At 43.3% G+C, this 13,433-nt stretch overlaps 1 protein-coding gene across 6 annotated transcripts in view; it reads left to right on the top strand.

The window, feature by feature from the left end:
* dapk1 (death-associated protein kinase 1) overlaps positions 1–13,433 on the top strand; it is a 262,641-nt gene that overhangs the window by 222,941 nt on the left and 26,267 nt on the right. For all 6 annotated transcript variants that reach the window (XM_069929540.1, XM_069929535.1, XM_069929546.1 and 3 more), the window contains 2 exons: positions 7,588–7,726; positions 8,764–8,884. In XM_069929540.1, coding sequence (XP_069785641.1) covers positions 7,588–7,726; positions 8,764–8,884 — 260 coding nt within the window. The remainder of the gene's footprint in view (positions 1–7,587; positions 7,727–8,763; positions 8,885–13,433) is intronic.

Below are 13,433 nucleotides of genomic sequence, written 5' to 3'. Positions count from 1 at the left end.
GAGCTTCAGGTACACTGCTGCTACACCACACCAATTACTCTTGGAACATTGACAATCAATTATAAAGCTTTTAATGAACAAAAATGAGAATACAATCATGTGTATTTTTCCTCTGAGATATATATTTTAATTTTTTTTTATATATATATATATATATATATATATATAAAAGACCACCCTCCCCACTTCAGCAGGGAATATTAAGAAATTTTTTAGTGGTAAATGTTTCTCAATTCCTTGACCCACCTGCACGAGCCACTCCAAAAAAAAAACTTCAAAATGAAGCAGTTTAATTTCACACAACAGATCAGAGTTGTCATTTTCACTTTTGATACCACATGGAACCTCTCCCAACACTCCATCTGCACCCTCACAGCGACTGCGCAACCACTGTGTTTTCCACACCGCTGGACATGGTGCACACCACCTGGCCAGGTCAGGCCACCGGTTCTCCCTGGCAAAGTTCAGCACTCAGGGTGTACAGGGTCCGCCAGCCAGAAAATTGTGGCCGGCAGACAGGAGCTGCGACGTGGAAATTTCAACTTCACATACAAGACCCGGGAAATACTTTTGAGCCAATTTTGTGGGGTGGGAAAAGTGGGTCTTGTATGACATCAAATATGGTCACACACTCACACTTACCTTTCGGATAATAGTTACAGCAGTACATTAAATAATTGAGCTGATCTCATGTAGGTGCAAAATAAAGACACTCCATCAAGAGGAGTCTCTGGTCGGAGGGGGGGTGGTGGCGGCAGCGCTGGATGGGTGGGTTGCAGCAGTACTGGATGGGTGGGGGTTGGTAAATGAAGTGAGATAAAATTACTAGCAGACTTTTTTCACACTTGTCTTCAAGGTTCAGTTCTTGGAATTTTCTAGCTTGTTTCATAACAATCAAACCGGTCAGTCAGTCACTTTTATTGTCAACCCCACTCAATCAGCACAAGGTCAAGATCTGTCTTCTCTGCCTTATTCCTATTTTTCATTAGATTCTGGTCATCACCGTCACAAAAATTTCAATAACTTCTCTTTTTGCTTCTTTAAGTCATACATGGTAGTATTCCCACACTATAATCTTCAGTAAGATGCACCACGGTCAAGCTCTGCAATAACTAGTTTCTGCAATGTCTATAATGACAGATGCTTCCTTTTCTGTTTCTCTCTGTTACCCATAGGGGACTCTGCAGTTCTTTTTGACATTTTCACAGTCTTCAAAGCCCATATGTATGTCTTTTTTCTTTTTCTTTGGCTTGGCTTCGCGGACGAAGATTTATGGAGGGGGTAAAAAGACCACGTCAGCTGCAGGCTCGTTTGTGGCTGACAAGTCCGATGCGGGACAGGCAGACACGGTTGCAGCGGTTGCAGGGGAAAATTGGTGGGTTGGGGTTGGGTGTTGGGTTTTTCCTCCTTTGCCTTTTGTCAGTGAGGTGGGCTCTGCGGTCTTCTTCAAAGGAGGTTGCTGCCCGCCAAACTGTGAGGCGCCAAGATGCACGGTTTGAGGTGTTATCAGCCCACTGGCGGTGGTCAATGTGGCAGGCACCAAGAGATTTCTTTAGGCAGTCCTTGTACCTTTTCTTTGGTGCACCTCTGTCACGGTGGCCAGTGGAGAGCTCGCCATATAACACGATCTTGGGAAGGCGATGGTCCTCCATTCTGGAGACGTGACCCATCCAGCGCAGCTGGATCTTCAGCAGCATGGACTCGATGCTGTCGACCAACAGATGAAAAAGCACGCAAATGTTGGAGACACTCAACAGGTCAAACAGTGCCTTTATGTAGCGAAGGTAAAGATACATCATCAACGTTTCGGGTTTGAGCCCATCATCAAGGTGTGGTGGAACATGAGACATCTGAACAAAAAGGGAAGGGGGGTTGGTGGTGAGTATGGGAGATGATAGATGAGGGGGGGGATCTAGGCTAGGTGGAGAGAGAAAGAAAGTAGGAACTGGAGTAACTAGTTAAAGGAGGGGGAGGGAGAAAGGCAAGCTGATTAGTGGAATGCAGAGAACTCGATATTCATGCCCTGGGGTTGGAGGATGCCCAGAAGAAAAATGAGGTGTCGTTTCTCCAATCTGCGGGTGATTAGGATGGGGTAGTGTGAAAGGCCATGGACAGGCATGTAAGCTGGAGAGTGTGACTCAGAATTGAAATGGTTGGCTACAGGGAAGTCGCTTTTGTTCCAGATGGAGAGGAGGTTCTGGGCGAAGAGCTCTCCTAAACTGCGACTGGTCTCTTCAATGTAGAGAAGACCATAAAGGGTGCACGGATGCAGTAAATGAGTTATTTGGAGGTAGAGCTGAAGTGTTGCTTCATCTGAAAGGTCTGTTGGACTACACATCCTCACACCCGTCCCCTGCAAGGACTCCATCCACTTCTTTCAATTTCTCCATCTTCGCCGCATCTGCTCCCAAGATGAGGTCTTCCAGTCCAGAGCCTCTGAAATGTCTGCCTTCTTCCACAAATGTGGCTTCCCCTCCACCACTATTAACTCAGCCCTCACCCGCATCTCCTCCATTCCCCGTTCATTTGCCCTAGCCCTCCTACCCCTAGAAACAATAAACACAGAATCCCCCCTCATCCTCACCTACCACCCCACCAGCCTCTGCATCCAACGCATTTTTCCTTCTCCTCCCCTCTCAGCCTTCCATAGGGACCGCTCCTTCCATGATTCCCTTGTGCACTCTTCCCTCCCCTCCCATCACCCCCCCCCCCCCCGGCATCTTCCACTGTGGTCGTAGGAGGTGTAATACCTGCACCCATACCTCCTCCCTCACCACGGTCCGAAGTCCCAAACACTCCTTTCAGGTGAAGCAACACTTCACCTGTACCTCGAAAGAACTCATTTACTGCATTTGGTGCACCCTCTGTGGCCTTCTCTACATCGGAGAGACCGGTCACAGATTAGGCGATCGCTTCACCCAGCACCTCCATTCTGTCTGCAACAAAAGCAACCTCCTCATAGCCAACCATTATTCTGAATCATACTTTCAAGCTCGCATGTCTGTCCATGGCCTTTCACGTTACCCCAACCTGACCACCTGCAGTTTGGAGGAACAACATTTTTTTTTTGTCTGGGCACCCTCCAACCCCAGGGCATGAACATTGAATTCACTGCATTCCATTAATCAGCTTGCCTTCCCCCCCCTTCCCCCATTTAACGTTATTCCAGTTCCTACTTCCTTTCTCACTACACTTAGCCTAAGTTATTCTCCCCCATTCCTGCACTTCTTCCCTCCCCTCCACCTATCATCTCCAACCCTCACCACCACCCCCTTCCCCTTTTGTTCTGACATCTCTCATGTTCCCCCACACCTTGATGAAGGGCTCAAGCCCGAAACGTTGGTGTTGTATCTTTACCTTTGCTACATAAAGGCACCATTTGACCTGCTGAGTTTCTCCAGCATTTCTGTGTTTTTTTTAAATTTAACTATGGTGTCAACAGAATCTTGTGTTTTACCTTAAATAAAATAGTTGATTATTCTGTAGCAGACTTCAGCAGGGATTTTATCTGAAGGCTGCACCTTGCAATTAGAATCATGTGACTCAGGCAATTGGATTGGAACAGCTCGGATCAGCAGGAAGCTGATTAGGCAATAGAGATCAAGAGATCCAGGAAACATGTTTTTCATTAACTTGTGACACAGGGTGTGATGTTGATTCACTTCAACTCAGCAGAACTATTGACCAGAGTTCCCCTGTGTAAATGCAGCGCTGAGTAGGAAATTCACAACTAACTAGTTTCTTTTTCTACAGTTCCTTTGTACATTTCTGGTTGTAGGCATAACGCCATTTATGGTATTTCTACCCAAGAAAGTTTTTAAAAGACCAAAAATACTCGAGTGCTGGTTCAATTATATTCAACCCCCTTGAGAAAACATTTTTAAATGATTAAAAACCTGTCACCAAAATGCTTTTGCACTTTAAATGTTGACTCAGCTCCAGTAACAAATACTGAAATTGGGATCATCTGGTCAATTACAAAATCGCCGTGTTATAACTTAAGCTTTTACGTTTGTGCTTTCCTCGTTACATTCAATCCATCATGACTCTCCACTGGCCAGCCTGTCAAACTTGAACCTAATTTTCTCAGAATTTAATCTTTGAATTCCTTCAATCAGGTTTCAATGAATATTCTGACTGCTTTATTTCACCATCATCTTCTGAAAACATTACATGAATTGCCAGATAAAAGTTTATGCTAATCAGTACATTTCAAACATGGCCACATCCATTTCCTGCCTGTTCTGTCCTTTACCAAAGGGCAGAAAGCTCCTCCAACTAAATTTTGCAAAGTCAAGCTTGAATCCTCATCAGCACTGAAACTCTTGTTTTTGACTCCAATTCTCATCCTGGCAACTTGGATGAAGGTCCAGATTCTTTACAGTGTTGGTGTCATGTATGGTCCTAAGAAGTGCTGTCAATCAGATACCATCTTTTGGCATTTTTACACAGAAGTAAAGGAGAAATACAAAACAGTATTCTTACCTCCGGAGTGGCCATTCACACAACACAGGCAGGGCGTTTACACTGCAGTTACAGTAATTTTGGAGTTGCGGTGTTTTTGGAGGCTGGATGTTTGAGCTGGGAGTAGGTCGTTCCCCCGCCCCGTTCTCCCTTACCTTTGATGGAAAAGCGACTCAGCCCCCAGCACCAGGTGAGAGGGAAGCAGGCGGCGGCTGGCTCAGTGCGGCAGCAATGACCATCTTCCTTACCCATGATCCCCCACGCAGCTGGAACTGCTCTGCGTGTTACTGACTCTGGCAGAGCGGTTCCAGCTGCATGCGGGGCATGGATAAGGAAAACAGCCATCCCTCCCATATTGAGCCAGCTGTCACCTGCCTCTTTACACGAGCCGGTGCGGCGCTCAGATGAACTCTGGGCTCAACAGCACGGTATCCCTACTACCGCGTCTGGAGTTAAATGGGGGTGGGGGGGGGGGGGCGACAGACGACCAGGGCTAGGAGCTCATTTTTGCAGAATACCTGTGATCAAAGAGGGCGCACAAAATCAGTGAACCGGTGCGGACTCAAGGCCAACATGGCCAGTTTCCGCTCTGTAAATGGTTATATGGTTAACTTAGACTGCAGCCAATCCGTAAAAATATTGTAGTGGTCCTGGTGGAAAAATCCCAGGATGGAGTTACATTATAAATTCCATCTCAACATTTTTCCACTGCCAGCAGAGCAGAAAATTTGCAAAAATGTTCTGCTTCACAGCAGCTGTGTAAATGTGCCTGTTCTCTCTTCCACTTGCACATACTTAGTGTAGCCAAGTTTCTAGTCCACATGATGCAGAAATCTCATTTGAACTTTTCTGTTCTGGGTACTTAACTATTTCAGTCCATCACTGACATTCTTATTCATTTACTTTTGGAAACGTGAACATTTTGCTGTCTGTGTCCTTAACTCATCCAAGTTCATTTCCTCCAACCTTGACAGTTGTGCTTTTGGCTGCTAAGAGTCTATCCTGCTTCCCTATATTTCATCATTTCTTAGCATGTTATTCCTCTTCCAATCAGTGCTTGGGTCACAACTGCTCACAATCTATATCGACAATATGGCTCATGAAACTGCATGCAACATTTTCAAGTTTGTTGCTGACTCAAGACTTGTGTAAATATGAATAATGATGAGGAGACAGTTTCCCCTTTTATACAGAGCTTTAACCACCTGTGTGAAAGAGTAGCAAGGTAGAATGGAGGATCTAGACTTACTCACCTTCGATCCACCTAGGTAGGTAGTCTCAGTGGTGGAGCGTATTTGACTCATGGAGCCATTTTCTTTCAGTTCTGTGTGAACATTGGTCATATCTACAAGAATACTGCAGCTTTGCAATATAAAAAGGGGATAGTGAGACCTTAAGAACTGAGCAGCCAACAACATAATACACAAAGTTTAATGTGATGATCTAAGTTATCCATCAGTAGAGAAAATACAAGTATTGAGTCTGTTAAATGGAGAGATAATAGCCACTTTCAGGTGACCAAAATCCCCGGTTGTAAAGCCGCATATTATGCCCATATCCGACTGTCGAGAGGCCACTTGAAAGTGCAGGAGGTGCCTGCGAGGCGAACTTTGTAACCCTCCAGGAGGGATAATCGCCGGAGCACTGAGGTCCCCCCTGACCGACATGAGTCCCCATACTGTGGGGCGGCCGGCATGGGCTATCAACATGGGGATGTCCCCACACTGATACCGCTGCCCTGCTCTCTCCCAACAACCCGATATGAGTCCCGACATGTCAGGCTGTTGGGAGAGCTGGGCCGCGTTATGCGGACGTCCCACGCAGGGCGTCCCCACACTGACAGCCTGCGCTGGCCACCCGACAGTGTGGGGACGCATGTCTGGGTGTTGGGAGAGCTGGGCAGTGGTATCAGTGTGGGGATGTCCCACGCTGATAGCCCGTGCCGGCTGTCCCAGCTCTGACAGCCAACCATCCCAAACCTGACAGCCCAAAGGGACAGGTGGAGAATGCACCTGAAGAAGCCTAATGGGAAGTGATGATATTCAAGGGGATTAGATCAGTAGTTCTCAACCTTTTTCTTTCCACTCACATACCACTTTAATTAATCCCCATGCCATCGGTACTCTGTGATTAGTAAGGGATTGCGTAAGGTGGTATGTGAGTGAGAAGAGAAGGTTGAGAATCACCATTTTCAACCCAAATTGTTACTGAAATATTTTGCTTGAGAAAAATTGTCATTGGCCCTTTTCCTTTGGAGTAATGAAACCATGCACATAACGAGTCTAATTAGGTACGAATAAAATAGTAGTTTTGAAACTTTTTCTTTCCACCCACATACCATCTTAAGCAATCCCTTCTAATCACAGAGCACCTGTGGCGTAGGGAGTACTTAAAGTGGGATGTGAGTGGAAAGAAAAAGGTTGAGAGCCACTGGATTAGAGTATCTTCGTGCACACATCATTAGAAGTTAACTTTCTGGGCAAGCACTTGAGGATGCAAATAGCATGTTGGCCTTCATTATTTGAATATGTGAGTATTAAAGTAAAGGCCTTGGAGTATTGTGCACAATATTTATCTCCCTACCCAAAAAAGGATATAGAGTCTTGAGAGTGAGTACAACAAGATTGTTTGTACAAGGAGAGACTGTCAATTCTTTCAAGTTGAGAAGAATAAAAGATGAATTTAAAAAACATGTTAAATTAGAAGTCTCAACCTGCTAGATTTGAATAGAATGAAGAGTTTAGAAGGAAGAACTACAGTCTCAAAATAAGAGATGGACCATTTAGAACTGAACTAACATGAAGTGTCTTCATTCCTAGGGCTGTAGAGGCTCAATCATTAATTTAATTTATTGCTCTTAATATTGAGAGAGTCAGGGGATACGGGATTAATACAGAAATGAGAGCTGAGGTGAGAACCTGCCTTGATCATATTGAATGGTAGAATATATCCAAGAGACTAAATATGAGCTTTGAAATTTGTCTCAGTGCTATAATTTAAACTGATTTCTCAATGGACATCCTGAATAAATTAATTAAAGCTAACTCTCAGAATAACGAGTCTCCCTCAGCACAATAACAATGTCTTTGTGTGTACAGTGAACGTGAATTATTTTCTTTACAGCATTTGCTGGGAAGCTGAAAACTCCTTTGCAAGTTGTTCTTGTTGCCACACATGCAGATATTGTCAACTGTCCCCGTTCATTTGGAGGGGAATTTGGTTACGACAAGGGCCTGTCACTTCTAAAGGAAATGAAAAGCAGGTGAGCTGGAAAACGTTCTTTACTTTTGTCACTCTACATGATCCGATGGCATTTTTTTTAACAAATGTTCACAAAAATGTTCATTCACTGTTGCTGAATGTGAAATCTTTTATTGCTCAAATATTATGTAAAACATTTATCTCTGCACATGTTCTATGAAAACAATTGCAACAAACATTTTCATAGGATATTCACCTGTGACTGGCAGGTCCATAGAGAAAGACCAGCATTTTTCCTTGTGAATCAATTCTGCCTTCTGTGCCTGTATGCTTCAGCACAGAAACTGGAGATGAGCCAGAGGTGTGATGCTGCCATATCCAACTGAAATCAGCACCGAATCCCGGAGCACAGACGAATGTTCTGATGTTTTTTAAAAAATGGCCATTATTCTGCAAAAAAAATTAAGTCATCCTATTCAATGACTTCTGAGTGTAGAATCTATGATAATTAACAGGAGAAAGGCAGCATGGTTAGTGCAACGTTGTTGTGGCACCAGCAACCAGGGTTCAAATCTGGCGCTGTCGGTAAGGAGTTTGTACGCTCTCTCTGTGTTCCAGTTTCCTCCCACCTTTCAAAATGTATTGGGATTGTAGGTCAATTGGGTTTAATTGGGCAGTATGGCTTGAGGGCAGAAAGGGCCTGTTACCTTGCTGTAGGTCTAAATTTAAAAGATTGATACAGTTGAAAATTTTCCCAACTCTGGGACATTATTTCAGTTACCACATTTCCTAAAAAAACCCTGCCTGCAGTTAATAGTAATTACTAAAATAATAAAATATATTTATTTCATTCTTAGAATGGTGGAGAAATGGGAACTAGGGCCCATTGAATTCAAAGAAATCCCAATGGTACAAAGTTGATTACTGTGTCACCATCCAGATTCTATCATTTAGAAAGTAATTTCTATGGTTTTCTTTTATATGAGACAGGGTTTTTTTTTTAACTTTAATTGCCAGCAGCATTGTGCATGTTTCGAAAGTATTTGCTATGTTATATTCTGTCAGGCAGATTTTTTTCAATTGTATTTTGTATCTTAGGTTTGGGAATGATATGCAGATATCTGAGCGACTATTTGTTCTTGATGCTGGTGCATCTGGATCGAAAGATATGAAGCTCCTTCGAAATCACCTGCTAGAATTGCGGAATAGGATCCTTTCTGTAAGTATCTTGGACCACATGATATGATTAAATTGGTAAACAAAGAGAGCGGTATTAAAGTATCCAAGGAAGATGTTCGATGTCTTGAACTATTTAGTTTCCATGTAATCCAGTGCATTATTCTGATCCTTTTGGTATGCTTGTTCTTGTGGAAAATAAGCTTTAAAAAAAAAATTATGGTTAACTCATGCACCATTTTCTCATAGAACATTGAAATCTACAGTACAGGCACTTCAGCTCACAGTATGGTGCTGACCTAATAACCTTCTTGTACAACTGCCTAGAATTTCCCTACTGCAAAACCATCCATTTTTCTCAGTTCCACTTCCTATCTCATAATCTCATTGTACCTGCTTCCACCACGTTTGCTGGAAGCACATTCCTTTCACCCACTACACTGTGTGGAAAACCTGCCTCTTACATCCCCACTGACTTGATTCCAAGCACCTTAAAACAATGCCCCCTTATATTAGCTGTTTCAGCACTGAGAAAAATGCTTCTCATCATCTTATAAAGGTCACCCCACATCTTCCATCACCTTCTTAACAACACTATCAACCTGTGCAACAACTTTGAGTGTCCTATGGACCCTGAGCCTCAGATCTCTGTTCATTATATTGATCAGGGTCGTCCCATTAAGATTTCATTCTGCCTTCAAATTAGACTCACTGAAATGAAACACTTCATACTTTTCAGGGTTAACTCTCCGTGCCTCAAATATTTTTACCTGTGCTCTGTCATTTTAGGCTCAAAGAGTTGAAATCTTGTTTCTATAATTTCAAGGATGATTGGATTAGATAGATAAAGTGTGGGGATGCACTTTGATACAGGTTCACAAATACTAATTACCACAATATTGTAGCTAAAACACCAGAAAATTTGACAAAAGCAGCAACTATAAAAACACCAGTACAACGAAAACAACTTGTAGCGCATGCAGACAAAACTACATGATTCAAAGTGTGATTGTAACTGGGTAATAATGACAGCACATTAGAAGGTTCAAAAAGTAAATAAGCCTGGAGTTTTAGCCCTGTAGGTGTATTGATACATGTAAACTGGCTTTACAAAAAGTAATTTGTTATAACTAGTGTTTTCATTCACTAGCGTTTTGAGTCCTCCTCTTTACACCTGATTGTTACCTTGTGATCTAACCTCTCATATTTGTTTTATTCTGTACTTCAAATAGTTGCCTAGTTGTGATGTCTTTTTGATCTGTACAGCACTTTGGTCAATGTGAGTTGTTTTAAATATCCTATATAAATAAATAAACTAAACTAATCTATAACTAACTACAGGGATATTTTTGTTAAAAAAAATTCTGCTGAAACACTGCACAAAAATTTTATAGACAGTCATTTAGGTGTCACCTGGTGCGGTCTCTACCCTCTTTCCCCCCACTTTCAGGTGGAATTGCCTGGAGAATGCGGCTCCGGTGCGGCTGCGCATGTCTGCGAAGGGACGTTCAGGTGGCAGTGCTGAAGGCGGTGTTCTGCCAGCTGAAAGGTCTGAAACTGGGAGAGGGGCCGCAGAGCAAACGCCGACTCCTGAGTCCGGGCAGGGGCAGCTGTCTGACAGCTCGCCTCCTCACTGCCTGACAGCCCCCCGGCGCAGGGCTGCGGCTGGCAGGGTACTGCAGGGCTGGGGCGGCCGACACGGCCCTGCAGTCCTCCACCAGCTGCCCTAGCCCTGCAGTCCTCCGCCAGCTGCCCTAGCCCTGCAGTCTCCTGCCAGCCGCCCCAGCCCCGTAGTCCCGCAATGGCCACCCCAGTCCCATAGTCCCGCACCGGGGGACTGTCAGGCAGCGGGGAGTTGGGTCACCAGCTGACTGTCATCAGCCTTCCCCCTGCTAAATACCTGAAAGCTGCTAGCAGCTTTGCCTGATGCTGCTTTCAGGTGCAACGGGGGATTCTCGGAGCAGGATATTATACCCATGGAAGAAGGGTTAGATAGGTAAACGTCCTGGCTGGGTTCTCCACTTTCAAGTGCCCACCCGACAGCTGCATAGGAGTACAATAGGTGGTTTTACAGTCGGGTATTGTAGCCATCTGAAAGTGGCTATGGAGGTTCATATTGGCTACCTGATTATACCACAAAACTGCTGTGACAGATTATGTTGTGTTTGTATTGTATATAGATCAAGTTTTTGGGCAATTAAAAGGGGCATATTTTTTAGTGTAGGTCACATGCAAACACTTCACATTTAAAATACTGGAAGTCTGCTCAAGCCAGACAGGGTGGCTCTGAGGGCCTTTGCAAAAGCTTTGGGGAGTGCCCAAGGGACTTCACTAATGGATTATTGTTTTGAAAAGCAACAGATGAAAGAGATCGGAGGAAAAGCTCAGAGCCACCAGCTGTCTGGAGTGCAGCTTGCTGTTCTAAGAGGGTCATGTGCTTTTTGCAAGCAGAGAGAGTTGAACAGCTTTTTCTCTAAGAGAGAGAGATCAGTTCTGCAGTGCTACAGTCAGCAGCAGCAGCTGGGACTGGAACAGGACAAGCTGGAGAGCTTGTGGAAAACCCCATTTGGAAGACGGGTTGTGAGTGCTTAGTTCAGCCTGGTCAAAGCCCTTGTGGTTCATGCAGGAGGAGAAGCCTGGCTGCCTAATGTTTCACTTGAAATAAGGGAAACAAAAATGAACTCTGTGGTGACCTGAAAGAAAGAGGTTATCATCTGGAAAATCCTGATGGGACAAGTTTCTTCAGCAAGGCACTGGAGTGGCTGATTAAAAGGGATCAGTTTGTGTCCAGGAACCACAAATCTCTCTCTGAAAACTGACAAGAACCTTCCTGAGTGGTAACCATTTACCCTTCAAGCACCAAAGCCTGATGAACTTCATAAATGTTCAATTCTGTGCACAGTATAAGAATTGCCTGCAACCGGTGAACTTGGAGGAATGAGAAGTGAGATGGACTGTGAACCAAAGAACTTTTCTGATCTTGCACACACATTACATCCACATGTGCTTGGAATTGGAAGGGGTTTAGGTTGGGTTGGTTGAGTTAATGGTGATAAGTTAAAGTGTGATCTTGTTTTCATGCTCAAAGATAAATTAAAAGCAACGTTTGTTTAAGTAACCATTTGTCTTGGTGAATATCTATTGCTGCTGGGGTTTGGGGTCCTCTAGGCTCATAACACTGCTTATAGTATTGGATGTTTGATCCACACCTGATTTTTATACTGTCAGGCATTGAATTTGTTGGTGCAGTGTTAGTGTGGAGTTACCTGGCAAGGGGGCTTTTCAAATGCCTCTGTGCCCTCCAGCTCATTATCCATGAACACTGAAGGGAAGTATATGTGTGTAATAGTACAGCTCTATCACCAATGTACATAGTGTATATAGTTACTGTATCTAGACTGTGCTTACAGCGATTGGCTGAGAGCTAAGCCACACCTATTGTCTGGGCCTTAAAGGGTTGTGTCCCTAGCCAGGTCGGATCATTCCGGACTGGTCGGCCACCTGTGAAGAGCTCCTGTCTTTTGCTAATAAAAGCCTTGGTTTGGATCAACAAGTCTTTGATTCTTTCAACGAGCTCTACAATGTGTCATGATTCTACTAAAATGTTATGCAATAAAATAGTCAGCTGCAACTAGTTCATCCAGAAAGATCAGCAATTTTTGAAAACTTCTGTTGCTAAGACTTCTGTTTTCCTGTGAAGCTGTTTGATCTTTGCAGGTCATCCAAACCAAAACATTTTCTGTTACAATATGATGTCTGCTTCTGAAATTCTCCAATTTGATAACTGACTCCCAATTCAATTTCTCCGACTGCATGTTTTCAAGATTTCAAGTTTTATTGTCAGTAATAATACGGGACATATAATATTACACAAAATTCTGCCAGCCATAAAGCAGATGAAGAGTCACCATTAGTGTCACCCAGCACTCCTGACAGTAAGAGAGAAAGAGAAGCAAAAGTGAGTCCCTTCAGAGTCACAGATTTTGAAGGCATTTTCACGCTCTCTTCGTTGGCATGACTAAGCCACTTTCTGGCAGTGGATCCACAAAAGACCTAGTTTTTTGATGAAGGGTCATTTATTTTTGTTGTGGCTGCACAAAAATTTTCAGACTTTGCATATAGCAATGAAAACTTAAAGAATTTTGACATTTATCTTGAAACTGCCTTTGAATTAAACAGTATATCTATGTTTTATAGAGCTCTTTTTTTTATTGTCATGTGCGTACTCTGCAGGCTTAACAACAAGCTGCCACTCTCTTGGGATCATTTTGGATTTAAAAATTCACAGAAAACAATATTGATTAAAAGAAAATAATGATATTAATCTTGACAGTGATCACACTGGGTTTCTATCATTTTAATAGACAAATGAAATTCATACACAGCAGCTTCCCAACCATTTGACCTCAAGAAGTAACCTTTTCCTATTGTGAAACATTGTAATAAAGAATTGACAAATCCATTTTATTTTTAAAATTTCCATACATACAAATACAGAAAATAATAGTCATATATTCCAAATCAATTATACATGTTACATATTATTACCCCACCAACCCCCTCCCCCAAATAATAATCCCCAAAAAATAGAA

The sequence above is a fragment of the Narcine bancroftii genome, chromosome 1 (assembly GCF_036971445.1).
Source record: "Narcine bancroftii isolate sNarBan1 chromosome 1, sNarBan1.hap1, whole genome shotgun sequence".
Taxonomy (NCBI): domain Eukaryota; kingdom Metazoa; phylum Chordata; class Chondrichthyes; order Torpediniformes; family Narcinidae; genus Narcine; species Narcine bancroftii.
Note: the sequence above shows the minus strand (reverse complement) of the source record. Positions and strands in the feature narration are given on the sequence as shown.